Source organism: Rattus rattus, chromosome 1 (genome assembly GCF_011064425.1).
Source record: "Rattus rattus isolate New Zealand chromosome 1, Rrattus_CSIRO_v1, whole genome shotgun sequence".
Classification (NCBI taxonomy): domain Eukaryota; kingdom Metazoa; phylum Chordata; class Mammalia; order Rodentia; family Muridae; genus Rattus; species Rattus rattus.
The window spans coordinates 28609881-28637261 of record NC_046154.1 but is presented as its reverse complement, the minus strand read 5'-3'; the positions used below and the strand labels follow the sequence as shown (position 1 = coordinate 28637261).

At 46.3% G+C, this 27381-nt stretch overlaps 1 protein-coding gene across 1 annotated transcript; it reads right to left on the bottom strand.

The window, feature by feature from the left end:
* Window positions 1-60: 60 nt before the first annotated feature.
* Hdac1 (histone deacetylase 1) lies at window positions 61-27381 on the bottom strand. Its single transcript, XM_032897095.1, has 14 exons — window positions 27267-27381; window positions 20571-20683; window positions 15116-15233; window positions 9070-9144; window positions 6830-6968; window positions 6231-6372; window positions 5094-5186; window positions 2932-3040; window positions 2712-2852; window positions 2015-2123; window positions 1788-1918; window positions 1341-1493; window positions 896-944; window positions 61-634 (listed from the first exon to the last, which is right to left on the bottom strand). Exons 1-14 carry the CDS (start codon window positions 27313-27315, stop codon window positions 607-609), a joined length of 1449 nt encoding a protein of 482 aa, XP_032752986.1. The 5' UTR covers window positions 27316-27381; the 3' UTR covers window positions 61-606.

Genomic DNA, 27381 nt, shown 5'->3' with positions numbered 1-27381 from the left:
AGAGAGAGGGCAGAGAACGAGTGAGTTTAAGCCAACCATGGACACTGCCAGGAAACAAGCTCAGGAAGGTATAGAAACGCGCTGTTTTATTACAAAGAGTCTCACAAAAATGAAAATATCTCAAAAAGGAAGCTAGGCTAACAACCTCCACCTGCAGAATTGGGGGAAGACGGGGCAGTGTAAGTTTTTCTGCTTGCCCGGGGTGGGTGGGAAGGTAGAAACAGAACCAATCTAAAAATGGCTGATATTACCCAAGCCTGAAAAGGGGCCCCAGAAGACACAGTCACCCCTGCTGAAAAGCTTAGCAAGGCGTCCTAGCAGAGCTCCTAAGCAGGCACTTGCAGTTCAGGATGTTGTCTTCCGGTTGTTTTCTTTTTACCTGGACCCTACGTGGTTCAAAACTCAGACCTGGGGCAGGACGGACAAGGGAGCTCTGGGAAGAAGAGTTCTCCCAGTACCACTGCCCTGTGCACTGGTCCCTATCTAGTCCCTGGGGACATTATATTTAATATATTTTATATAAATACACAGGAATAGAAAATATAAAATCTGAGAAATTGAGGGAAAGTGAGGGACTTGGAGAGAAGATGGAGCTGCAGACCTTGCTCAGGCCATCTTGACCTCTTCTTTGACCCTGTGGAGAGAACAGATGGGCATGAGAAAACAGTAGAGGGACTGAAGCACAAACATGGCTACAATGACTTCCACAGGACCGTGGCTGCCCAGGTGACTGCTGGGAACTGGGGCTTCCTAGTTATGCAGAAACATACACCCTGAAAGAGGCCTTTGTAAGCTGCCCAGCTGCCCCTGCTCCTTCCCTTCCCTCTCAGTGGTAGGACGGACACAGGGGGATGAGTTCTGATGCTACAGAGATGGCCAACAGCTCCTTCCTCACCCTTTGGCTTCTGGCTTCTCCTCCTTGGTTTTCTCCTCTTCTGTGACTTCTAGAAAATAAAAGAGAACATGTTTGAAGGCCTCATCTAGAAAGACCCAGGTCAGGCAGTGGGACTCTTCTATCCGGAAACCCCTTCTTTAATATACAGCTCACTGGTTACAGAAAAATGAGAAAAGCCCATCCCAGGTCTTCTGGTGAGGCTGGCTGAGAACAGGTCAGACCGGTTTCCCAGCCTGTTTCAGCAAGAACACAGGCAGGGGCAGCCCCCTGGGAAAAGGGCTAGGGTGGTATGTGGGAGCCAGGGTCAATCAGCCAGCAGAGACCAAGAGTGTCATTGTGTAGTCTTGCCACTTGTAGGAGCCACTGAAAGACTCCCCTTCAGTTTAAGATCCAAAGGAGCTGGCGGGGCTGGGTCACGCTCCTTCCTGATCCAACCCAAACCCACCTTTTTTCTCCTCGGGATCTTTTTCTTTTTCATCTTCTGTTTTGACTCTTTTGGCTTTTTTGAAGTTAGAAGAGTTCTTGCGACCTCCTTCTCCCTCCTCATCAGAATCAGAGAATTCCTCCTCACAGGCAATGCGTTTGTCAGAGGAGCAGACTGGGAGGCAATAGATAAACATTGGTATGAGAGCAAGGGGCCATTTCAGGTTCTATGCCCAATGCTTCCCTGAGTGTCCTTCAAGGGGTTGAATGGTAGAGCACCTTCCTGAATAAGAAAGAACCTAGTTTCCAACCCCAACACCCCTCATCAAGGTACCAAGGACAGCTACCAAGTCGCAGGTGGGGTTCATGCATGTGTGCATGCGGTTTCTAACAGCTGGGCAGCTTGGAGGAGATGGGAAGTGTAGAACCCCATACTGAGCAGGGGACAGGCCCCTGGATCTAGTCTTACTGGAAATTCGTTTGTCAGGGTCTTCCTCATCCTCATCACCACTCTCTTCTGGGATGGCATCCTCTGGGATGGCCTGCATTTGGACCCCAGGGGCATGGGGCAGCATTCTCAAGTTCTCAAAGAGCCGCTGCCTACAGTTAACCAGGAGAGAGGGTGGATGGTCTCTAGTTAGAGACAAATCAGAATCTGGCCTGTTAACTTGAGAGGCAACTTGGCAAAGCACTCACTTGATCTTCTCCAGGTATTCATTAGTGTTCTGGTTAGTCATATTGGAAGGGCTGATGTGAAGCTTGAAATCTGGTCCAAAGTATTCAAAGTAGTCATTGTATGGTAGCTCTGAGGGGAATGGGAAAAAACAGTAAAGACATGGCCGCCACAGGCCATGGAAAAGCATGTGGAGCTTCCTCTGCGTCTGTTTACCCGCCTATCAAAGAGAAGACAGAACAAAGCCAGGACACCTACAAAATTCCGATCTGCTCTGCTTTGTCTTTTTGAGATAAGGTCTTTCTGACCAGCCTGGCGTGAGCCTCCTTCCGAAAGGCTGGGATCACACATAGGACCCACTGTGCCTGGCCAGAATTCTGATCTTTATACCATTCTCAGTATCAACCCCAGTGGAGTGTGTGACTAGGCAGGGAGGAATCCACACCCCCAGTGCAGAGCTCTAGGCACTCCTGTATTCATTTGCTGGCCTATGCAGTGCAAATCAAACATCTGAGTAACTGACAATGTCCTGACCAAAAACACGGGGGAGAAGACAAGACTAGGGGAAAACTGATGGCTAAGGTTTGCTTACAAGACAATAGTCAGGAAGGAGCCTCTGAGTATGAAAAAGAAAGGCCTTATGACTAAATAGCAAAGTTGTAAATGAAGGCACATGGCATCTAGCTCCCACCCAGCCTAACCTGGCCCTGGAGCTAATACCATTAGGGATCTCTGTGTCCAGGGCCACAGCTGTCTCGTAAGTCCAGCACCGAGCGACATTACGGATGGTATAGCCACCTCCTCCCAACATTAGCATCGGCAAGTTGAAACTCTTCACGAACTCCACACACTTGGCATGTCCTTTGGAAGGAAAAGGGATGTTGGTTTACATGGAACCCAGCAGACCCTGCCCACCTATGCGTGTGCTACCTGGTCTCACCTTTGATGGTCAGATTGAAGCAACCTAGCCGATCCCCAGACAGGGAGTCTGAGCCGCACTGTAGGACCACTGCACTAGGCTGGAACATCTCCATTACTTTGGACATGACCTAAAAAGATACAACATCTTCGTCCTTACGATCAACCTCCAAGAACAACATGTGAGGTCCAGAGGTACAAAGTCCCAGCATTTTCTTCCTTATCATGTATTTCCCTGATACTGTGTGGTAGACAAGAGGTTTCTGATTTGAAAGCATCTGCAAAGATTATCACAGCCCCAACGACTGAGCTTTGAATGGCTTCCCGTCAACTCCTTCCTCTTTTCCTTTTTTAACTGCCAACTTCCCAAGCTGCTTCCTTTCAGAAGCTTCTCAACCTCTAGCTGCATCTGCTCTACTCCTTTGTCCCTATAGATTTAATGTATTTTTGTATATTTTATTCTCAAACCTAAGCATATGCACTGTTACTCAGGAGCCTTAAGTGGAGCTTCTGTCATGTTACCTTTCTCTAAGCACATGTGGGCATTTGTCTGTGACCACACTAAATACTTGATTAACAGTCTGTCTGCCACTTCACTCTATGTTGCATATATTCCTTTTGTCCCGTGTCATCCCCTCAGTCTTAACCTCTTTTCTTCACATAGGTACTTCCTCATTAAAAAAAAAAAAATCCAGCTCAAGGCCTGGCACAGTGTCACAATTTAGTCACAGCACTCAGGAGGCAGAGGCAGGTAGATCTCTGTGATCTGAGGACAGTCTAGTCTATAGTGAGTTCCAGGCCAGGATTACACTGGTGAGAATCTCTGCCGTCCACACTACCTTCTCCCTATCCCAGGCACCCCTGTAAAAATACAGGCTCCAGTCAGCCTACTGAGGACTCTTAACAGCAAGCCTGCCTGTACAACATGCCACATGCCTTTCCAGAGTCTCTGGATAGACTAAACAGCTAGGGGCTCTACCCTATAAAGACTAGAATAAACCCCAATTTCTTTCTTTTTTTTTTTTTTTGAAAGATTTACTTATCCCATTACAGATGGTTGTGAACCACCATGTGGTTGCTGGGGATTGAACTCAGACCTCTGGAAGAGCAGTTGGAGCTCTTATCCGCTGAGCCATCTCTCGAGCCCTAAACCCCAATTTCTTAAAATGTTTAGATATTAGTAAAAGGCTGCAAGAAACATGAAACACTCGGGAAACAGAACATAATGAAATGAACAAATAATCTCTTAGTGGCCAATTACAACAATGCGGAAGAGACATAGAACACCGAGGGGCTGCTATCCCTGTCAGACCAGCCCGCTCCCATCTTTCTTTGATGTAATGTGTTTTATCAAATAAACTGCTTAAATGGTCACAAACAATAACAAAGGAAAAACCCCATTAGTGCTCTGTATAACAGTTTCTGATTCTATCTTGTGGGGAAGCTCTTTAAGCAGGAAGGTATACAACTCAAAATAGCTTCAGGAAGTCCCCGAAACTGAACAGATTCACTAGGCCTTCTCCCTGACAAAGCAGTAAAAGCTGCAAAAAAAAGTTTCAGACTCAACCAGCTCCCTGAAGAATCAGAAACTGCTGAGTTGCCTGGAAAAGGTTCAGATCAACTCAGACTCCGGAAATGATACTCTCCAACCAGTTGAACTGCCTGAGGGCTGGGCAGTGTCCTCCAGGTTCCTAGCTTTTGTGAGCTGTCTCACAGGCTGGGGAAGGCTTTGGTGATACAGCTGTCTTTGAGACATTTCTTTTCCTATAGGTAACCTCTTACCAATACTGTATGTAATCCCAATAAAACTCAATGGTTCACCAGATTGGATTTTGGTGGTATCTGTACTTTGGTCGGTTGTGGGTTCCCTATCTGTAATGAATAGACATGTGTGTTACATAGTCCCTGGAAAAGTTTTGTCACACAACAACTGACCACACACTGTTGGATACATATTATTTACCTCCCACAAAGATTGTGCCTTGCACGTTACTGTACTGAGGGACAGACTCACAGACGGCAGAAACAAATTACATAGATGGTTTGTTTCCCTGATAGCACACAACAGTAAAAGTTGAAAATGCTTCCTTTCCAGTTAGCCACTGTGAGGAACAACCTTCCCCTTGATCAATCCCAATGTAGCCTGAGGGGTGAGTCAGGCAAAAGGTGAGCCCAGGCACTTACTGGCTTAAAGATGGCTTCATAGGACTCATCATCAATGCCATCTCGCAGTGGGTAGTTAACGGCGTAGTACTTGCCTTTGCCAGCCCCAATATCCTAAATCAAAAGGGACATTAAAATAAAATCAAAAGGCAAAAGCAGTCAGGGATTCAAAGATGGAGCTGGAAGGCAAGGAGAGAGGTAGTGGTTCTGTGTGAGACAAGCTGAGCCCAGGAGATCAGGGGTCTGAGAAGCCCAACTCACAACCTCTCAGTGTTCTTGAGTCACACTGGGCAGACACTGAATGCCCTATCCCACCGCACAAGATTCCTGCTTCTAGTTAAGAGCAAGCAAGGAGGTGGGTCCCAGAAGAAAACCCACCCCCCACACCTCTGCCCAGAGTCTACTGTACACTCCTCTATTCTGTCCTTTCTAGAAAGCTGTGGAGGGCAAGCCACAGAAAAGCTTCTTCTAGTTCACCTCAATAGCCAAAGTGGCTCACTCGAGAGTCTGCTGTATCGAACAACTTCATTAGCAGCATTTCCCACCTAAGGGCGACTGGCAGGGCAAACCGACCTCCCTGTATTCATGCTAACAGACAGATGGAGCAGCCTTAGGAAGGGAGCAAGGCCGTTGTCAACTGTTCTCTGTAAGATTCAGGCTTTCATATAGTGTTTTAGGTGAGAACACTGCTTCCAGTCACAGTGCTAAAGGGGAAGGTGACCTGAAATAAAGAGCCTTTGGGATGACTGCCAGGAGCCCTAACCCCCCACTCCAAATGCAAGCATAAGGACGTAAGAGTGTGATGCAAGGGGTTGGGGATTTAGCTCAGTGGTAGAGCGCTTGCCTAGCAAGTGCAAGGCCCTGGGTTCAGCCCCCAGCTCCAAAAAAAAAAAAGAAAAGAAAAGAAAAAAAAAAAAAGTGTGATGCAAGCCCAGCTGTGGTCAGGAGGCTGGGACGAGCCAGAAAACCCTCAATTCTTTTGACCCCTATGTCCTAACCGTCCTCCTCTTCCAGAATAAAGGATGAGATTGTGTAAGCGCCCAAGACAGTGGTGTGGGATTCTGAATGGCAGAAGAAGCAAGAAGTAGATTTTAGTGACTCAGGATAGGAGAGTTAGGGCTGAAGGTGAGTTGGTTGGTCCCTAAGGGGAGTTCTCACCCGTAGGTCCCCAGTTCCTGGGAAGTACTCTCCGTATTTATGAAAGGACACAGTCATGACCCGGTCTGTAGTATAGAAGGCCTCTTCCACGCCATCGCCATGGTGAATATCAATGTCAATATACAGCACCCTCTGGTGATACCTAGGATCAGAAGGTGATGAGGGCCCTGGGGCTCTTCAGGGATGGGACGCGCCAAGGGCGCCAGGTCCCAGCTTACCGGGCTAGCTGCCTCCCTCAGGTATCTCTAAGCACCAGAGACGTGGAAACTGGCTGAAGGAAGGTGGAAGAGTGGCCGGGGTGTCTCCAGAGGCCTGACCAAGCCGACCATGTCCGATCTTCCTACTCTACAGCCAGGGTCAACTCCAGTCACACAAGGACACTCTGGAGGCAGGATCTGAGCAGCGCTTGCCCCAGATCTTGCCGTGGGCTCAGATCAAACCAAGGCCCAGTCAAGGAGAGGATGGCCAGAGACACTCATGGAACACATCCTAGCCAGCACGCCATAAGGAAAGCAAACTAGGGAAGCAAGCCCAGGGGGAGAGGGAAGTGGGACCTGGCCTAAGGTGCTCCTCCAAGACACAAGGCCAGGCAGGCATACTTTAGCAGTTCCAGGATGGCCAAGACGATATCATTGACGTAACAGAAGCCAGATGCTTCAGACTTCTTTGCGTGGTGCAGGCCCCCAGCCCAGTTCACAGCGATGTCCGTCTGCTGCTTATTGAGTTTCACAGCACTCGCTAAGCATGGAAAGAGAGCACACACCTGTTACTAAACCATTCCCTTTGCCCGAGGACCCAATGAGAGGTACTTTATTTTACAGGTGTCGATTATAAAATTCACTAGTCACTACTTCTCATTTCAATAGGAAATATACCTAAGACTGACCACTAAAGTTTTCAAGCCAAGAATGATAACCCATTTGTACTCTTAAAAGTGATTTAGTGGGTCATACATATTTTATTGTAGAATAAAACAACAAAAATATTAGAGTAATAGTACAGGTGACTTAATTTGTGGATAACTGGTGTAACAGTGAGTTAAGTACTTATATGTACTGCATACATAGTTACCGTGTCCTTGAATGCATTGTAAAAGTATTCATTATTGTGGTTCACAGTCAAAAAATTAAGGATGGGGGTTGGGGATTTAGCTCAGTGGTAGAGCGCTTGACTAGCAAGCGCAAGGCCCTGGGTTCGGTCCTCAGCTCCAGAAAAAAAAGAAAGAAAAAAAAAATTAAGGATGCACGGATTCACAGTACGGAGATGTCAGAGCAGACAGGCACACACCTGTGGCAGCAGTGTTAGCTTCAGCAGCAACTAAAGCGTGCACTAATGCACGACGTACCAAAAGGGGACAAGTTTATCAAAGTGTATGTAACACACTCACCATGCAGCCACCACACCGTAAAACACTACGCATAAGCAGTTTAAAGCTAAGTGCAGATGATTAGAGCTGTAGGCCAGCCTGGGCTACAGAATGAGATTTAAAAAAAAAAGGGGGGGGGGTTGGGGATTTAGCTCAGCGGTAGAGCGATTGCCTAGCAAGTGCAAGGCCCTGGAGTTCGGTCCCCAGCTCGGGGAGGCAGACTAACTCAGTTAAAATGCCGTGGGCTTGCCACTGAGCCTGACCACCCAAGTTCAATTCCCTAGAACCTGCGTGCAGGAAGGAGAGAACTACCTTCTGTAAGTTGTCCTGACTGCCACATGCAGGCCGTTACACACATATACAAGAATGAGTTAGACAGACAGACTGCGTTTAAGGGTGTTTTATTCTTAGACCTCCGTAAGTATATTAACTCACAGGCATGGATACACAGTAACATACATAGAGACACGGACATATTAAACAAACACCAAAAATATGGCATAAAACTACATGGCGCAGTGACATAACAAGCTTTATAAGCAGACCTACAGTAGGTGCACTCAGCACTCAGGAGGCAGAGGCAGGCAGATCTCTTGAGCTTGAAGCCAGCCTAGTTTACTAAGTGAGTTCCAGGCAAGTCAGGGCCATTTCTTAAAACAAAACAACAACAAACCCCACTAAAACAGAAATGTTGCCGTGCACCTGCACATTGTGTCTACTGTTGTGTGGGTATTTTGTCTGCATGGATGTAGACCATGTCTGCATGTACACCATGACTACCTGATGCCCACAGAAGTAGGAAGAGGGCACTGGATCCCTTGGAACTAGAGTTGGAGCTGTCAGCTGCCGTGTGGGGGCTGTGTAAGTGTTCTTATACGCTGAGCCATTGCTCCTGCCCTGCACTTTTTTCTGGTGTTTGATTTAATAACATTCTATTCACCCAGGTCCTGAGAAAGAACAGGCTATACTACATGTAAAATACAAATGTGCAAGGCTACACACACCACTTAAATTGGTCCATAATATACATTCATACAGCAGAACTGCTTACTAACATTTCTTAAAATGTCTCCATCCTTAAGCCACGCGTGGCGGCATTTGCTAGGGTTTGGAATGGTGCTAAGGTAACCCAGAAGTTACAATGACCTGTGAGGACTATTTATGACTTTAGAAGTTAATGACCTTACTGTTTCATACAACACAGATGTTGATCCTTCATTTTATAGATCTTTGCAGTTCACCAACTACATTTACATATAGTGTCTTAACAACCCCTTAAAGCCTGCAGGAGACTCCTGTATGTAAGTTCTCTGGCAGGAGGAGAATTAAGAACACCTGCCAGGACCGGGTCAAAGCTCTAAAGTCAGACCCACAGGATCACTCTTAGCGGTCACACGTCAGCAGCATCTAGAAGGCAGACAGATCTGCCAACAACCGCCCATACAGCCCAGGAAGCAGATTTAGTCTCCTTACCGACAGAGCCACCCGTGGACAACTGACAGAACTCAAACAAGCCATCAAATACCGGACAGTCCTCACCCACGTTGACTTGAAAGAAATAAGCAAAAGGTTAGTTTCCACAATTTCCTTCAGTTTTTATTTATATATTTACAGACCAATGAGAAGAAAAGCAAAACAATTTAGATTCAGAAAGCTTGGGTTCCAGCCCAGGTCAACTTGGAGATTTATGCTATTAATGATAATAAGTAATAATGAAATTCATTTCAACCAGTCAGAGAAAAACTTACAAGACCCTCTCCGAAATTCTGAAGACATGGCCTCACCATGGTTCTCAAGCTGGTCTTGAACCCCTGGCCTAACCTTTCCTTCAGAAGTCTTGGCCTTCTGAGCAGCTAGGACTATGGCACACAGCATTAAAAATCTTATGAGAGGGTTGGGGATTTAGCTCAGTGGTAGAGCGCTTGCCTAGGAAGAGCAAGGCCCTGGGTTCGGTCCCCAGCTCCGAAAAAAGAACCCCCCAAAAAAAAAAAAAAAAATCTTATGAGGAAAAAGCATTTGGCAAATGCTGGTGAAGGAAACCTGTATAATCCTCTCTTGGTGAGTGTTTACTGCATCTACCCTATCCCTTCTAGCCACTCCCCATACCTGATGCCCTATCCTCACACAAGCTTCTGTGTTACAAATGAGGAAGACTCAGAAAGATGATGAGACCTACAGAATTATCTGCAGAGTACCAAGAGACTCCATATACCGCTGAGTGCTTTAAATACCTGATCCATTTATCCTCACACAATCTTCTGAGGTAGAGTTTGGTCCAGTCCTATAAATGGGGAAATGGGCTCAGAGAAGTGAACTAACTGCAAATCCTGGAGGCAAAATTCAAGCCTCATGATTTTCTGCTGTGGTCCTAAAGTCCTGAGATAATGTCTCCTGGTCTTTACCAAAGTGCTTTATACAAACACACTCTCATTCAATTCTCACAACTCCAAGAACTGGACAACACAGGACCACTGTGCACTGGAATGAAGACATGCAAAGAAGGTAAGTGACTTGCTGAAGACTCTAAGACCAGGAAGTATCAGAGTCAGAATAGGACCTAGGTGTCTTGACAACACCCAAGTGACAACTAGAGTCACTACAAACCTGTGAGGTAAAGTACAAAGTAGGGCATGAAGTAGAAACACGTGCAAACACTAATGCAGATGAACCCAGACAAAAGCAGCCCTGGAGGGAGGGTCTGAGGAACCCCAGGCTCTCACAGAAAACAAAAGAAACTGCCTGCTGAGGTCAGGGGCAAGAGTGGCGCTATCTACCCTTACTCTCTTGCCCAGTCTTTTATCAGTAAGGGTTTCCAAAGCAGAGCAAGGAGGAAGAGCCTGGGGAGAAGAGACCATCCTGGATTTTGGTAACATTAGGACACAGCTATATTTGCAATAACCTTCAGAATCCTCAACTCTTGAGTCTACAGGTAAAAGTGCTTGCTCTGTAAGCCTGGTGACCAGAGTTCAATCTCTGTAACTCACAGAAAGATGGGGGTTGGGGATTTAGCTCAGTGGCAGAGCGCTTGCCTAGCAAGCGCAAGGCCCTGGGTTCAGTCCCCAGCTCCGAAAAAAGAAAAAAAAAAAGAAAAAAAAAGATGGAAGGAGTCAACCCCTCTGCCCAGACACTGCAACATACACCCCCTAGACTACACACACACATAAAAATTATTTTTCATTTTTTTTTTCCAGAGCTGAGGACCAAACCCAGGGCCTTGTGCTTTACCACTGAGCTAAATCCCCAACCCCATAAAAATTATTTCTTAAAGTTACTAATCCAGTGCGACTGTAACTTGAGTTGTTCCCCAAATCTGGTGCTTGCTTAGGGAGTAGGCAGTGGGTGGCTGCTCTTCAGGGAACACTGGGAGGAGGCTACGTCAATAAGAACTTTGGCCCCTGGGGTCAGGATATATATTCAAGAGCAAATAATTCCCCTCTGAGCCTTTCCTTTAGGTCACGAACTTGAGTTTTCAAAGGCTGGTTTATACTCCTTGTGGGGGTGAGAAAGAATTAACCTTCAGGGCCCAACAGACATAGCTCACACGTCAGCTCACACGTGTAATCCTAACACCTGGAAGGAGGAAGGAGGACAGTGACGATTTGAACTACAGAGTAAGTTCAAGGCCAGCCTCGGCCCCACGCTCTTTTAAAAAGCAGCATCTTTGGAGACAGAGCAGGCGTGGAGGGCATGGCTATAAAGCATCACTTAGAGGACCTCTGTAAGTCTAGAGTAGCCTGCTCACAGAGTATGTCCCAAGCAGGTCTAAATAGAACTAGACCCTGTCTCAAGCAACAACAGAAGACAGCACTGTAGAAACCCGCAGAGGACTAAACACTAATGACAATGTAAGTCACACCAGCAACAGCTTCACTGAGGTGGAGGGAGAGAGAGAGGAGGGGAGGGAGGGGGAGGGGAGGGAGGGGGGGGGGGGGGGAGGGGGAGGAGGAGGACGATCTAGTATAGAACAAGAATCTGTGCCAGTCTTCAACTGTATTAACCACGTCTTCTTTCTTGGACTGTGGCCTGAAACGCCTGTCTGTTTGAAGTCATCTCCAGTGCACGTTACATGAAGGCTGTTATGGCATACTGTTTAGTGGGTGACAGAAACAATTCTGCTAATGTTCAGTACAAATGCACTCTTTGTTTTGAGACAGGGTCTTACTCTACATCCCAAGACTCATCATCTAGCCTCTGTCTCCCAAGGTGGGATGACGCCGCCTGGCTATGAAATGTAGAGACATTGATGACTGCACTCTCAGTCAGGAGTCTGGAGTTTTCTTCTCTACCCTTCCACCCTGCCTCATGGACGAGTCAAGTCAACAGACCACACAACAGGGCGACCCAAAGGCTCCATGACCGTCACCCTCAGCAGGTTCTCACAGGAGTTCCAGGGGCTGATTATCTGGTCCAGAAATTACATTTATTTAGCCTTCCATTTTGATTTAAAAAATATTAGCAGAACATTAGTTCAAGGCTGTCAAAGTCTCAAAGCAAGTTTTTACATGCACCAAGAGTACACAAACTTGGGGCTGGAGAGATGGCTCAGAGGTTAAGAGCACTGACTGCTCTTCCAGAGGTCCTGAGTTCAAATCCCAGCAACCACATGGTGGCTCACAACCATCTGTAATGAGATCCGATGCCTTCCTCTGGTGTGTCTGAAGACAGCTACAATGTACTCATATACATAAAATAAATAAATAAACCTTTAAAAGAGTACACAAACTCAGGCGTAACTGCCTAGGTTAGATACTATTAAACATTAATAAAGAGCCCATAGGTTTTGCTTACTGCCATGGTAGACATTTCAGAAAGCACTTCACGAAGTGACATCTAAAGTCTTTGCTACTGGGGTTGGGATTTAGCTCAGTGGTAGAGCGCTTGCCTAGGAAGCGCAAGGCCCTGGGTTCGGTCCCCAGCTCCGAAAACAAAGAACCAAAAAAAAAAAAAAAAAGTCTTTGCTACTTTGATTCCTATAACAATATGAATCAAGTCTGTAAGAATTCATTAAGTTGAGACCTTTATCCTGTCCATCTTTTCTTTAAGATTAATTTGGATTGTATATTTGTGTTTTGTCTCCACGTGTGAATATGCACCACATATGTACAGTGCCTATAAAGGCCAGAAGAGGGTATCAGATCACCTGGAACAGATGGCTACCAGCTACCATGAAGGTGTTGTCAATCAAACCTGGGTCCTTTGCAAAAGCAGCCAGTGCTCTAACCATTGACCCACCTCTTTAGCTCTCTATGCCCACCTTTATTTTCAATAGGAAAGTTACAACTATAATCTTTTTTTTTTTTTTTTTAAGATTTTATTTATTTTATATAAGTGAGCACCCTGTCACTCTCTTTAGACATACCAGAAGGGGGAGTCAGATTGTGTTGCATATGGTTGTGAGCCACCATGTGGTTGCTGGGAATTGAACTCAGAACTTCTGGAAGAGCAGTCAGTGCTCTTAACTTCGGCGCCATCTCTCCAGCCCCAATTATAATCTTATTTAATTAATTTATTCACTTTACATCCTGCTCACTGCCCCCATTTAAAAAAATTTTTTTACTTACTTATATATGAGTACATTGTTGCATTGAATCCCATTAGAGATGGTTGTGAGCCACCATGGGGTAGCTGGGAACTGAACTCAGAACCCCTGGAAGAACAGTCAGTGCTCTTAACTCCAGCCCCACCAGATCTAATATTAACACACAACTTTATAAAGCTAGTTTCTGAAAAACTAGAATACTGACTAGCTCTGAACCTGCTCATTCTGAAAGGCCTTTTATTTTGTTTACCTCATAGATTTGTGAATAACAGATACCATATGTTACCAAAAGCTATTGTTCCTTGAAGTAGGTAGGTACCATGACTGTATTAGCCTCAAATGTACGATAGATACTACTGTTTTCCTCATAGAGAGCCTCAGAGAGGCTCAAAGACTTGATTTACCACATATAACTGAGCAGGAGAGATGGTTCAGTGGGTAAAAGCACTTGCAATAAAGTCTATGACTTAAGTTCAATCCTGGAATCCATGACAGGAGAGAACCCCAAAGTTGTCCTCTGACCTTTATACACAGGCCATGTGACACGTACCCCAAAACACACACATACATACACTCTCTCCTCTCCCTCTCCCCCCAACTTAGCAGACTAGGTGCAGCTGAACATCCAAGACACAAAATCTCAGTACCATCAAGAAAGCACAGCATTGGGGTTGGGGATTTAGCTCAGCGGTAGAGCGCTTGCCAAGCAAGTGCAAGGCCCTGGGTTCGGTCCCCAGATCCGAAAAAAAGAAAAAAAAAAAAAAAAAAAAGAAAAGAAAAAAGAAAAAAGAAAAAAGAAAGCACAGCATAGGGGCTGGAGAGATGGCTCAGTGGTTAAGAGCACTGATTGCTCTTCCAGAGGTCCTGAGTTCAATGTCCAGCAACCACATGGTGGCTCACAACCATCTGTAATGGGATCTGGTGCCCTCTACTGGTGTGTCTGGAGACAGCTACTGTGTACAAATAAACAAATCTTAAAAAAAAAAAAAAAGCGGGGTTGGGGATTTAGCTAAGTGGTAGAGCACTTGCCTAGGAAGCGCAAGGCCCTGGGTTGGTCCCCAGCTCGAAAAAAAAAAAAAAAAAAAAAAAACCAAAAAAAAAAGAAAGCTTAACATAAGGGTGCCTGTCCGAAAGCCTGATGGCCTGATTTTGATCCCCAGATACCACAATATGGTAGAGATATTTGACTTCAAGGCATCCCTCTGACTTTCACATGTGCATAAACAGAGACAACACACAAAAAGTAAGTGCTTTAACAAAAACCTGAAAGCTCATCTTCTTGCTATGACAGACACCAGGCTTGCCTTTCTAATGAGAGCCTGTTTTGTTTACAACTAAGTTAGATCCCCATTGTCAGCGTTTCATGGAAACCCCTAAAACCATCTGCAGGAAACAAATGATTGGTCCCCACGAAGTCACCAAGAGATTCAGAGAGCGGACACTTCAATCACAAAAGAAAAGAATTTAGGTGTGACAATGAAGTCCCAATTTTGACCAATGTTTTCCCACAACTAACAAGCACAGCTCCTACAATAGGTATGGTTTGAGATGGGATGTATCCTGAAGTGTCAGGGCCCAGCAGGCAGGGGTAGGACCACCTCATCTCAAAGATTATATCATCTAGTCTGTCCTTTGCACCCTCTAAATACAAAATGCAAAGTTAGAGCAATTAGAACTGGGCAGAGAACAGAAACCACACAGCTCACCCACTTTGTGCAGTCAGTTAATGGCAGGCCCAGTGTCTCCTGCCTGCTCCGCAGCCCAAGGCCTTGTCCATTAATCATAGTTCCAGCATGCCTAGAACAACACAGCAGCCCTAACTGGACAAGTACAAGTCTACTATCAGGAGACAGGAAGAACAGATGAGATGGACAAGACACATCCGTTGTGAACTAAATAGGGACCACAGGGTGGCACTCCCCATGAAAAGAAACCCATAGGGAGCTTTAGAGAGAGAAGGGGAGAGTGGAGCGTACTCACATCTCTGCATCTGCTTGCTGTATTCAGACATATTGTCTGGGCGAATAGAACGCAAGAACTTGATGTAGTCGTCGCTGTGGTACTTGGTCATCTCCTCAGCGTTGGCTTTGTGAGGACGCTAGAGGGTGTAGGGAGAGAGGGCAAGTTAGCCTTGACCACCGTCACTTCATTCTTTCAGTTGAGTCACTTGGACTCTGCTTCTGGCTGCTGAGATAAAAGATGCAAGACAAAACACTAAGCTACCAGTTTGCTTTGAGAAGGGCAGTGGTGGTTTGAGACATTCTCTGTAGCCTTGGCTATCCAAAAATATGCTCTGTAGACCAGGCTGGCCTTGAATTCAGGAATCCTGCTGCCTCTCCTTTATCTCCCCTAGTGGTGGGATTAAGGGTGTGTGCTGTCATGCCTAGTCTGGCAAATCTTTTATAGACCATTGCACCAAGAATTCTGATGAGTCTTTCCCACTAAAACTTGCTGTGAGAAGGTTCCTGATGATGCCAGCACATTTCTTCACAGGGGTGTTTACTTTGTTGTATGTGTATCGTCTTCTGCTTGCATTGTGTGCACCATGTGTGAACAGAGCCTAAGGAGCCAGAGGGGCACTGGAGTCCCTGCAATGGGAATCCGAGATAGTTGTGAGCTGCCATGCGGGTGCTGGGAATCAGACGCAGGTCCTCTGGAAGGGAAGCCAGGGCTCTTCCCAGCCCTGTCATCATCTAATCCAAGCTGACCTCAAGCCCACGCCTGCCTCAGTCTGACCATTCAGCTTATTTCCCTTCCTTCTTCTCCAAAGAGTATGGTGCAGCAGGCCTCTACTACAGTACTCAGCACGCAGAGGAGACCAGGGATCAGACATGAACTACACAGTTCAAGTCCCGCCGAGAGTATAAAGCTGTCTTTTTAAAAAATTGTTTCATTTATTTACATTCCAGCTGCTGTCCCAACCCATCCTCCCTCCCACAGTTCCTCATCCCATTCCTCCTGCTCCTTGCCTCTGAGAGGTGCTCCCCTCACCTCCCGACCAGGCATCTCCCTTCCTGGGGCCTCAAATCTCTTGAGGATTAGGCACATCTCCCATTGAGACCAGAGACCAGGCAGATAGAGCAGAGACCTGCTCTATGTGCTGAAAACTGTCTTTAATGAGACGAAGACTGCTGTACTAGAGAGCTGAGTCTGTGAAGGAGTTCCAGGCCAGCTGGGATATAGAGAAGCCCAGTCTAGGAAGGGAAGCAAATGCTCTTCTCTCTGTCCCTTATAAAAGGATCACCTTGAGATGCCCGCCTATCTTGTCTATAGTTTAAACAACTAACCTTTATTGAGTGTTATTCTGTATCCTTCATGTACACAACAGTTAAAGCTCATAGCAGTGTTGCCCTCACTTGCAGTGGAATTTTGTGATTACAGCAGAAAAGGTTACACTGGTGGTAACACTTGACTGGAAACAAGTATCCAACTCTAGGCACTATTTGGACTCATTTAATCATATATATGATCCCTTATAGATAGTTGTGACTCACTGTGTAGTTGCTGGGTACTGAACTCAGGACCTCTGGAAGAGCAGCCAGTGTGCACTCACCCACTGAGGCATCTCATCTGCCCTTTTTTTTTTAAAAAGTTTATTTTATGTATATGAGTACACTGTAGCTGTCTTCAGACACCAGAAGAGGGCATCAGATCTCATTACAGATGGTTGTGAGCCACCATGTGGTTGCTGGGAATTGAACTCAGGACCTCTGGTCCATCTCTCCAGCCCCACCAATGTGAGGAAAAATAAAGCACCCAGAGGCCAAGCAGCATAACTCATATCTGGAATCACATGGCTCAGGAGGCTGGGGCAACAGAGGAAGCCTAAGGCTAGACAAGGACACGTAACAAGTTCCAGGACAATGGAAGCTACAGAGTAAAATCATTTTTCAAAAGCAAAGATGCACCTTTAGTCCCAGCAGATGAAGGGAAGGATCTGTGAGTTCTAGGATAGCCAGGGCTACACAGAGAAACACTGCCTCAAAAACTGGAACCTACCACAGGTTTGGTTTTGTTTTGCATTTTTAGCCTTATCTGCCATGTGTGCACAGGGCGTGAACACTGCCACAGTGCAGGTCAGAGAACACCTGCAGGACCCGGCTGTCGCCTTCCACTATGTGGCTCTGGGTATTAGACGGAGGTCCTAAGCTCCAAGTGTCTGCACCCAAGAGCCATAAACAGTAATAAACTAAGGCCTTATCCTCTTGGCAGTATCAGCAAAGCTCTGAGGTGGTTCTGGCTTCTAGACACCACCACATAAACCCTAACCCCATTTTGGTCTGTGTTCTGAGTTGAGACTCACAGTTCTTTTTAAGACGGGGGTCTCAATATGCAGTTCTAGCTGTCCTGGAACTCATTTTGTAGTTCAGGCCTTGAACTCACAGAAATCTGACATTCACCACTACAGCAGCTCTATCCAGGAGTCCTAGAAGCACTTTAAGTCAGTTGGATTAAACAATTTTTTGCTGCACAACCAGCAGCACTCAACTTCAACTTTGCTCTCAGAATTTCTTTCCATTTCTGTTAATGAAATCAGTGTCCAGTCAGGGTGAATGATCTGTGTCAGTTAAACTCTGGAAGCAAGCCTATACACATACATTCTCCCCACTTCAGGCGTGGTGGTGTAATGGAGGGTTCATGTTGAAGGCTAGTCTGTGTTACATAGTGAATTCAGGTTATCCTGGACTAACTTCAAGAAAGAGGAAGGGGGCCAATGGAAAGAAAGCTCAGAGGTTAGGAGCACTGGCTGCTCTTCCAGAGGACCAGGGTTTGGTTCTCAGCACCTACATGGTGGGTCAAAACTGTAACTTCCATTGGGGATTTGGCTCAGTGGTAGGCTTGCCTAGGCGCAAAAGCTCTGGTTCGGTCCCCAGCTCCGAAAAAAAAAGAAAAAAAAAAAAAAAAAAAAAAAAAACCAAAAACCTGTAACTTCCGTTTCCAAAAGATCTGGCGCCCTCTTTTGACCTACCCGGACGCTGTATGTACACAGTACACATATATGCAGTATGGCAAATGATCAAAGACAGAAAGAGAATTCTGGTAAGAAGCTTCTGGAAAGGGTTTTCTCCTCTTTAATAAAGAAGGGAAATTAGCTCAGATGTCCTAGCACTTTCTCTCACGCACAAAGCCCCAGCACAGCATGGACTACTGCGATGGCTCCTGCCTGTCACCCCTGCACCTGGGAGGGGGAGGAAGGAAAACCAACAGTTCAAAACCATCTTCCTCTACTGCATCGCCACTGGATCTGAAAACCAGACAAAGGCATCTGGGAAAGAAGATTCATCCACTTCAATCTCTGAATCGCTGAGGATGCTGCTGTTGCTAGTTTATTCAGTGTCTTCACAGCCACTAACAGCAAACTTTAGCCACACAGTGACCAGAGGCCCTCTTTCTCATTCTGCTGGGATAACCTCAAAGGTAACTGGCCTCGCTATTTCTGTTATTCCTTTGATTTTTTTTTTTTTTTTTTCCGGGGCTGGGGATCGAACCCAGGACCTTGCGCTTCCTAGGCAAGCGCTCTACCACTGAGCCAAATCCCCAACCCCCTATTCCTTTGATTTTTAAATTGTATTTTATCTGTCACTGTAAAGTAGGCAGAATACTTAATGTACATGAAGTCCTAGGTTCAATCTCCAGTACAGTATGAACTGGACATAGTAATACACGCCTGTAATTCTAGCCTTGGGAAGGCAGAGGCCGAGGTTTGAAGATCAAGGCCCTCCTCCACCAAACTGAGTGGAAGCCGACCTGAGACAGAGGACAATATATTTGGGAGGCTGGGGGCAATAAGACTGCCTAAGCGTGGGGCAGGATGGGGCTACACATACAACAAAACCCTGCCTCAACAAAACCAAAAGGAAAAAAGCTCTCTATTTGTTCCTCACTGCCCGAAGAAGAGGCAAACTGAGAATCAAGCCAAATTTAGTTAAGATACTACAAATTAGATACTACAAATATATCAGTATCTTTTACACACATGTAAAAAATAAAAACATGTCTGGGAATTATAGCCAAAAATTATAACAAAGACAAAAACCTCAAGCCAACATTTTAAACTTCGGAGGTTTATAACCCAAAGCTCCAGTTTTTCTTTTAAAACTGGAAGCTCAGACAAAATTCGTTAGAGCTGTATGTGGAAACGACAGGAGTTTACACTGAGGCTGGAGATACAGCTTGGCTGCAAGCACAGCACTCAAAGACAAAGGCCTGTGCCCCTCAGCACTGCCTAAACTGTTTGCATGCGTGTAAACTCGCAATCCAGCACCCTGGAGAGGGAGCGAGGATCAGGAGTGCAAGGCCACCCGCAGCTATGGAGCGACATGGAGGACAGTCTAAGATACATGAACCCCTAACTCGAGACCAGCCCCACTCTCTCTCCCTTTGTCTGGTTTGAGTTGGTTGGTTGTTGTTTTATTTTTCAAGACAGAGTTTGTCTGTGGACCCTTGGCTATCCAGGAACTCACTGTGTAGACCAGGCTAGCCTTGACTCATGGATCTGACTGCCTCTGCCTCTGCCGGGCTGGGACTAGAGGCCTGTGTCACCACTATCCAGCATGTTTGTTTGTTGGTTTTCTAATGAGACAAGGTTTTCTTCTAGCCCAAGCTTAGCTCAGACTCATTTAAGACTGTAGCCCAGGGGCTAGAGAGATGGCTCAGTGGTTAAGAGCACTGACTGCTCTTCCAGAGGTCCTGAGTTCAATTCCCAGCAACCACATGATGGCTCACAATCATCTGTAATGAGATCTGATGGCCTCTTCTGGTGTGTCTGAAGACAGCTACAGTGTACTTACATATAAATAAGTAAATAATTAAAAAAAAAAAAAAAAAGACTGCAGCCCAGCAATCCACAGCCTCAGTACCCATGCTGGCCTTCCATGCTTGGCTTACTACACTGACTCATTCAAGATTTTCGTTTTCTCCAAACACCACGTCACCCTCACTTCTGTGTTTGTACCTATGTTTAACCCCTGACCTGGACACCAGTCCCTTTGTGAAAGCTGGACTAAGTTCTAGTAGTTTTCATTCTTTGGAGACAGGGTCTCCTGTACCCTGGGCTGGCTTTGAATTGACTCTAATGCTGAGGGTGGCCTTGAAACCCCAATCCTACCTCTACCACCAAAATGCTAGAACTCCAGTCTTACAGCCTCATCCTTGGCTTTCTAGTCAGTCTTAAAGCTCCCACAGCTCCTCTTTTCTTTACTCCGCACCTCTCTACCATTAACATTCTTTAATTGCTACACAGACATACTACGGTAAAACTTGGTTAGCTTACATGTGTGTATTAACACTAAAGTACTTAAAAACGGAATCTTTATCTCCTTGCCAAATAATAGCCACTGAATGAATGAGCAGCTGAGGAAGGAAGATAAAGAGTGCACACAAGGAACCAGAGCCCGTAAGGCAGGCAGGGGCAGCGCTCCAGTAACTCACGCACATAGATTTCCATTTTTCGGTAGAGACCATAGTTGAGCAGCAAATTATGAGTCATTCGGATTCGGTGAGGCTTCATTGGGTGCCCTTGTCCATAATAATAGTTTCCAACATCCCCTGAAAAGGAGAAGACCGTTTACTTTATTATTTATTTTGTCCTTTTGAGACAGGGTTTCTCTGTGTACCCCTACCTGTCCCAGAACTCACTCTGTAGACCAAACTGTCTTCAAACTCAGAGATCTGCTTAACTCTGCCAAGTACTGGGATTACACCCCTGGGTTCTCTGGTCTGTTCTGCTGTTTTAAAGATTTTCAGTTATACATGCTTGTGGACATGGATACACCAGTGCAGGCATCTCTGGAGACTGTCAATCTCCTGCGAACTGCCTACTGTGGGTGCTGGGAATGGAACCCTGGGCCTCTGAAAAACACCCAGTGCTCCTAACTGCTGAACCACCTCTCCAGCTCTAAGAGACACAGTTTTAGTAACACAGTTAAACACTCTCCTGGGAGAACCCAGCAAACTCCCAGAACTCTAATGCTCATTTCTTTCTAGTTTCCTCGATTCTTCCCCACTTTGAATAAAAGTAGCACCTGGGGTTCCTACAGAAGCCGGTGTCTGAGAGAGAGCCTACAGCATACACATACACACAGGATAAAATCGACTGGGGAAGAATGGGCAGTGCAGTGACTCGTCTCGCTGCACCTCAAAGGACTTCCCTTCCCACAACGAAAACCACTCACTATTACCTGGAATTAGAACCCACGGCCTACAGATAAAACCACTTTCTTATTGCTTATTTCATCTACAGACCTTGCTTCTAACTGGTTCCTGGCCTTCGTTATGACCAACTGCTTTCCTTAATGCACAATCTCATATGTGCTTTAAAAAAATGTTATGGCTTCTCTTGGCTACGCCATGACTTCAGCAGGCTGGAAGTCAGCATTTGTTCAATCTGCCTTGTGCTTTGTGCTGGGTCGATCTGGGTCAATTTGACACAAACTATGGTCATCTGAGAGGAGGAAACCTCAATTGGGAAAACATGTCCATAAGACTGGGCTATGGATCAGTCTACAGAATATTTTCTTAATTAGTAATTAATGATGAAGGGCCCAGCCCACTGTGGGTGAGGTCACCCCTGAGCTGGGTTCTGTAAGAAGGCAGGCTGAGCAAGCCACGAGGCAAGCCAATAAGCAGCACCCGCCATGGCCTCTGCATCAGCTCCTGCCTTCAGGCTTTTGCCGTTTGAGTTCTTGTCCTGACTTCCTTCAGTGAGTGGATACAACATGGAAATACAAGCCCAATAAACCCTTTCCTCCCCAACTTGCTTTCTGACCATGGTGTTCCATAGCAGAAACAGAAACCCTAACTAAGACACTTCATCTGTGGCTGCCCACCAACCACCACCCTGGTTGTCTGGTTTCATAAGTAAACTGTTGGGAACAGCCTAGCCATAGTTTATACAGCATCTGAGTAGTTAAGTAGCTGCTGAAGAGACCAGCCGACTATATGACAAAATGATGCCTAAAATAACCGGGTATGCTACTCTACACCTGGGAGGCTTAGTGAGGAGACTAGAGGGCTAGCCTGGGATACACGGTAAGATAGTGTTCCAAAACCAGCAGCAGCACTCAGGAGGCAAAGCAAAAAGATCTCCATGAGTTTAAGGCCAACCTGGTCTACATAAAAAGTTCCAGGGGAGGTAGGGCTAGAGAGTGAGACCCTGTATCAAAAAACAAAAACCAAACCCTAAACAACACAGTTTGCACCTGGCCCTTCATGTCACAGAAAATGTCTGCCAGTCCGCGCTGGAGACACCAGATTAACAGCGTCTTACACACGGTATTCACCTTGATCCCACATATCCTCAGTTTGGACAGTTCCTCAAACCTAGTTCTCTCTGAGCCATGTGTGTGACTGAGTAGGCAGTGCCACAGAGCACATGTGCAGGTGAGGGACAGCCTTCAGGAGTGCGTCCTTTCACCTCCCACACAAAGCTCACCAGGCCCTTACAGCAAGTGTTTTACCTGCTCTTTAAAATATTTTTCGAGATCGGACCTTACTCACCATGCAGTCCAGGCTGGTTCAAACTCATTCTCCTGTCTCAGCTCCCTGACTGCTAGGATTGGGCTCATGCTACCACAGCCAGACTGTACTTTTCTCCTGGTGCTGCAAATTACCTCATAGATCCAAGTGACTGAACTTCTCTGAAGGAACTCTCTATGCAGCACCTCGCTCCTCTTGTGTTTACACATCTACATCCATGAGAGCCGAAGGCACAGGCTCTACACTGCTTACACCGTGAGCTCAGTAAGCATCCAAGGATCACACTCAACTCAGAGAAACTAAGTGCCTGCCTAAGGTCACAGCTATCAACTGATCTGGAAGTCAACTCTCTGACTCCAAATCTAGGGCAGAAAATGCACCTTAGCTTCCTGGGTTCCTTCAAGTCTGCATTTATCCTAGAGAGCTCTGTGAGATCAGGAATGGTGGCACACAGGTAGGGGGAAGGGGAGTTCAAGGCCAGTCTGGATCACAGAGAGACGCTGTCTCTACATACAAATGAACATGTAGGTCTCTTTGATCAGAAGCCCAACTCAAATTGGTCCTTTTGTTGTTTTGAGAGAATGTCACTGTGGATCAGGCTGGGCTTGATGTATAGTAATCTGACTCAGTCTCCCAAGTATGGAATTACAGGCTCAACTCACCACTCCCAGTTTAATGGATTTTAATTGGGCTACTTTACCAAAAAAAAAAAAAAAAAAAAAACTTTCAATGAAAAATTCTTTTTGCTGGGCACAGCGGCACAAAGCTTTAATCCAAACACTTGGAAAGCAGAGGCAGGCGGGTTTGTGTGCTTTGGAGGCCAGCTTGGTGAATCCAGGCCAGCAAGAACGACAAACAAAATTCCTTCCACTTAAGACAACTTAACTTTTTCTTCAGTACTGTGGACCAAATAAGAGAAGCATGCACTGTAAATGTTCTTCCTCACTACTGCTCTCCATAGAAACTGCTATTTTAGTTCCCTAGAAAGCCAGGCCATGGTGGCACACAACTTTGATCCCAGTGCTTGGGAGGCAGAGATAAGCAGATCTCTGTGGGTTCAAGACCAGCCTGGTCTACAGAACAAATTTCAGGACTACACAGAGAAACCCTGACTCAGGGGAAAGAAAAGAAGGAAGGAAAGAAGGGAGAGAGGAAGGGAGAGAAGGAGAGGGAGGGAGAAAAGGAGGGAAAGAAAAAATGACTTATTTGCCTACTGGAAAACCTGGCAGGCACAGCCAAATGAGTCCCAACTGGGAAAGATGACTTCTAAGACTGAAGTCTTTTTACTCCCCACCCCCCCCTTCACAACTGCTAAGGTTCTGACCCTCCAAAGTCCTACGTCACGTTCCACGAAAGGAATGTCCTTATAGTCACTGTACTGCATAGGCTAGCCAGAAACTCCAAGATCTTCCTGCCTCTGCTCTCAGAGTACAAGAAAGTTCATCCCTGATGGCTCAAGAACATTCCTGCTTCACCTTGGGGCTTCCCAACGCTTTCCCTACTTCTGCCTTCAAACTTGCCTACCCTTGACACTTCCTTGTCACAGATCCAACTGCAGACGAGCAGACCTGTAGACCTGTATGGACTCTGGCTAACCTGTCCCTCCACAACCACTACAAGCTCCTTTTGGTTATTTTATGTAAAGACTTTTTTTTTTTTTGGTTGTTCAAAACGGGATTTCTGTGTAGTCCTGGCTGTCCTGGAACTCACTCTGTAGACCAAACTTGCTTCAAACTCAAGATACCCAACAGTGGTGGGAGTAATGGGATTAGGGCGTGACACCGCTTGTTTGTAAAGACTCACAAAACAAGACCTCCTCTCTTAGATTGGTGTGCTGGGACACACCTTTAGTGCAGGAGCCCAAGGCAGAGACAGGTGGGTCTCTATTAATTCCAGCCTAGGCAAAATGTCTCAAAAATGAAAAATTTCAAGCTAACACGTCCCCTTCATTTTTCCACTTAATCTGAATCTACCCCAATCTAGCTTCTGCCCGAGTCCCTACCAGCACTTCTCTATTAGCACACACAACTTTAGTCCCTGCAGGGAAACAAGGTAGGTGGATCTCCTCGAGTTCAAGGCCAGCCTGGTCTACAGAACCAGCTCTAGGACAGCCAGAGAAATAATGCCTTGGGAAAAAAGATTTTCCCACTCTTTTGTGTATATGAAGTCTTTCCTGCATGTATGTCTATGCACCACATTCCCGCCTAGCACACGAAGCCTGAAGAGGCCACTGGATTCTTTCCAACCAGAGTTATAAACGGTTGTAAGCCCATGGGTAGGCCCTGGGAATTGAGGACAACACCTCAGTAAGAAGTGCTCCAAACTGCTGAGCCACTCTTCTCATTCAATTTCATGTTTTAATTATGTGTGTTGTGTGTCTGTGGTAGGTATGTACACACGAGTGCAGGTGGCCGTGGAAGCCAGAAGAGGGCGCTGAATCCCTGTAGCTGGAATTACAGGCATCTGTGAGTCACCAAAATGGAGGCTAGTATCTGAACTCTGACCTCTACCAGAACAGTATGCACTACCAATTGCTGAACCACCTCTCAAGGCCCTCCTTTCTCCAGTCATCAAATACTTATTGCTAGTCTACTGTTAAAGAGGAAGGGAACCTCTGTCGGGAGGTAGTAGTAGCCTTTAATCCCAGCACTTGGGAGGCAGAGGAAGGAGGATCTCTGTGAGTTCAAGAACAATCTGAACGGGGTTGGGGATTTGGCTCAGTGGTAGAGCACTTGCCCAGCAACTGAAAGGCCCTGGGTTCGGTCCCCAGCTCCGGGGGAAAAAAAAAAAAAAAGAAAAAGAAAAAGAAAAAAAAAAGAAAAAAAAACAATCTGACACTCTACAGCACTAGTTTCAGGACAACCAAGGCTATGCAGAGAAAGCCCGTCTCAAGGAAAAAAAGAAGAGAGAGAAAGGGAGGAGAAATTATGTAATTCTAATATAATCTCAAAAAAACATTTTATGCCTATTACCCACTACCCAGCATTTTAAGAAGTAGGGATACAGAGACTTTTCTCCAAGAAATGTATTATCGACAAGAAACAAAAAAGTAACTAAACAAAAAACGCGGCTGATGGGCACTGTGGTGCACCCCTTTAATACCAGCACTCAGAAGACAGAAGACAGGGGATCCCTTTGGAGGCCAGCCTGGTCTACAAAAGCTACAAAGTCCAGGACAGCCAGGGCTGTTATAGACAAGCCCTGCCTTGAAAACAAAACAACAAAAGAGAAACAAGAAGAAGCCAGGCTTGGTGGCCGGTCAGCCCGCAGCACCGGGCAAGACTGAAACAGGAATGTAGCTAACAGTTGGAAGACAGAATGGCGATGAGCAATCAAGGCCACTGAACCTTTTTAGTCCACTTCTTTAGAATTAAAACAAGCCAGGGTATCGGCACAGGCCTTTAATTCTAGCAATCGGAAGGCAGAGTGGGATGAATCTCTCCCAGTGGGAGGCAACCCTGATCTACAAAGTGAGTCCCAGGCTAGCCAGGGTTACACAGAGACCATTTCCAAATTAAAAAAAAAAAAGGGGGGGGTAATTTCAACATAGATCTTCACCCTCTACAGCTGTAGTTGTCACACCCTTTTTCTAAACTGACTAAAATTACTATCGGAATTACTTTTCACTGACAATTATCAAAAATATCTGTCTTTTACATTTCAGACCTAAATGGCCAACCACCTACTGGATGGTTGCCTAGATGTCCCCTAAACAACTCAACAGTTATTCCTAAAACACAAACACAAACGCTGGACGAAGTGGTGTAAGCCTGGACTCAGCGTTCAGGAAGCTGAGTCTTAAATTCAAGACCAGTGTGAGCTACACTCTAAGAACCTATCTCAGATAAAGGCGCTGTCCCCCCCACCCCCACCTTGCTGTTAGCTCGACTTCCCAGGACCCGGTTTGAAACTCTAGTTCTTGGGGTCCTAAGCACTGACACACACCTGCTCCTCCAAGGGTGGGCTGAGGCTCCTACTCTGTGTTCCCCTACACTCAACACTGCCTTGTCCCAGCACTAACACCGAAAGGTACCTGTGACATTGTCTAGCTCCCCCTTCAGACGGGAACTCAAGACAGGAAATGTGCCTCGATGAGCCCTCTAGCCCCAACAGAAACACTACCCAGGACAGAGTAAGATACCACATATTGGTTCAATGAAAAGTCGGTTTAACAAGTTGCACCTTTCTCCCTGCATCCCCGGGGAGCCCCATTTCCCAACCAGCAACTGCAGGCCCTACTCCTAGACTTGGGGGGATGAGGTGGGGGAGGGGTGGCCAGACCTGCAGAACTCACCCAAAAAAAAAAAAAAAAAAAATTACAGGGAAAGACCTTTGTATTCTCAGCAGGAAAAGGTACCCTAGTAAACCGTCTCCATCATATTCCGATGCCCGCCGCCAGGCTTAGCCTTCCCTCCAGGAGTCCCTCTCCAACTTCGCGTCGGATTCCCTGAGAATCTCCGCCACCGAGATTACCGCAGGCTACCCCTTCCACGACCCCCGCCTCATCTCGGCCTCAGCCTCGACTTCCTCTCTTCAACCTCCCCTTTCAGCCTCGACTTTTCCTCAACCTCCCGCTTCAACCTCGACCTCCTCCCAGCCTTCTCCCCCCAGCCTTTCCCCAACGCCCGGCCCCAGCCGCGAAGCCGCCGCTCACCGTCGTAGTAGTAACAGACTTTCCTCTTGGTGCCCTGAGTCTGCGCCATCTTGCTCGCCGCCCGGACCTCCCGTCAGTCTGTCCGCCCGCCCGCCCGCGGCTCCTCTAGGCGTCC

What these genes read in the sequence shown, in the direction of transcription:
- Hdac1 (XM_032897095.1), bottom strand. Translation starts at nt 27,315, where the DNA reads ATGGCGCAGACTCAGGGCACCAAGAGGAAAGTCTGTTACTACTACGAC. An exon ending in AGTCTGTTACTACTACGACG is followed by an intron (nt 20,684 to 27,266) that starts GTGAGCGGCGGC and finishes TCTCCTTTTCAG; the next exon opens with GGGATGTTGGAAACTATTAT. An exon ending in CTTCAATCTGACCATCAAAG is followed by an intron (nt 2,853 to 2,931) that starts GTGAGACCAGGT and finishes TTCCTTCCAAAG; the next exon opens with GACATGCCAAGTGTGTGGAG.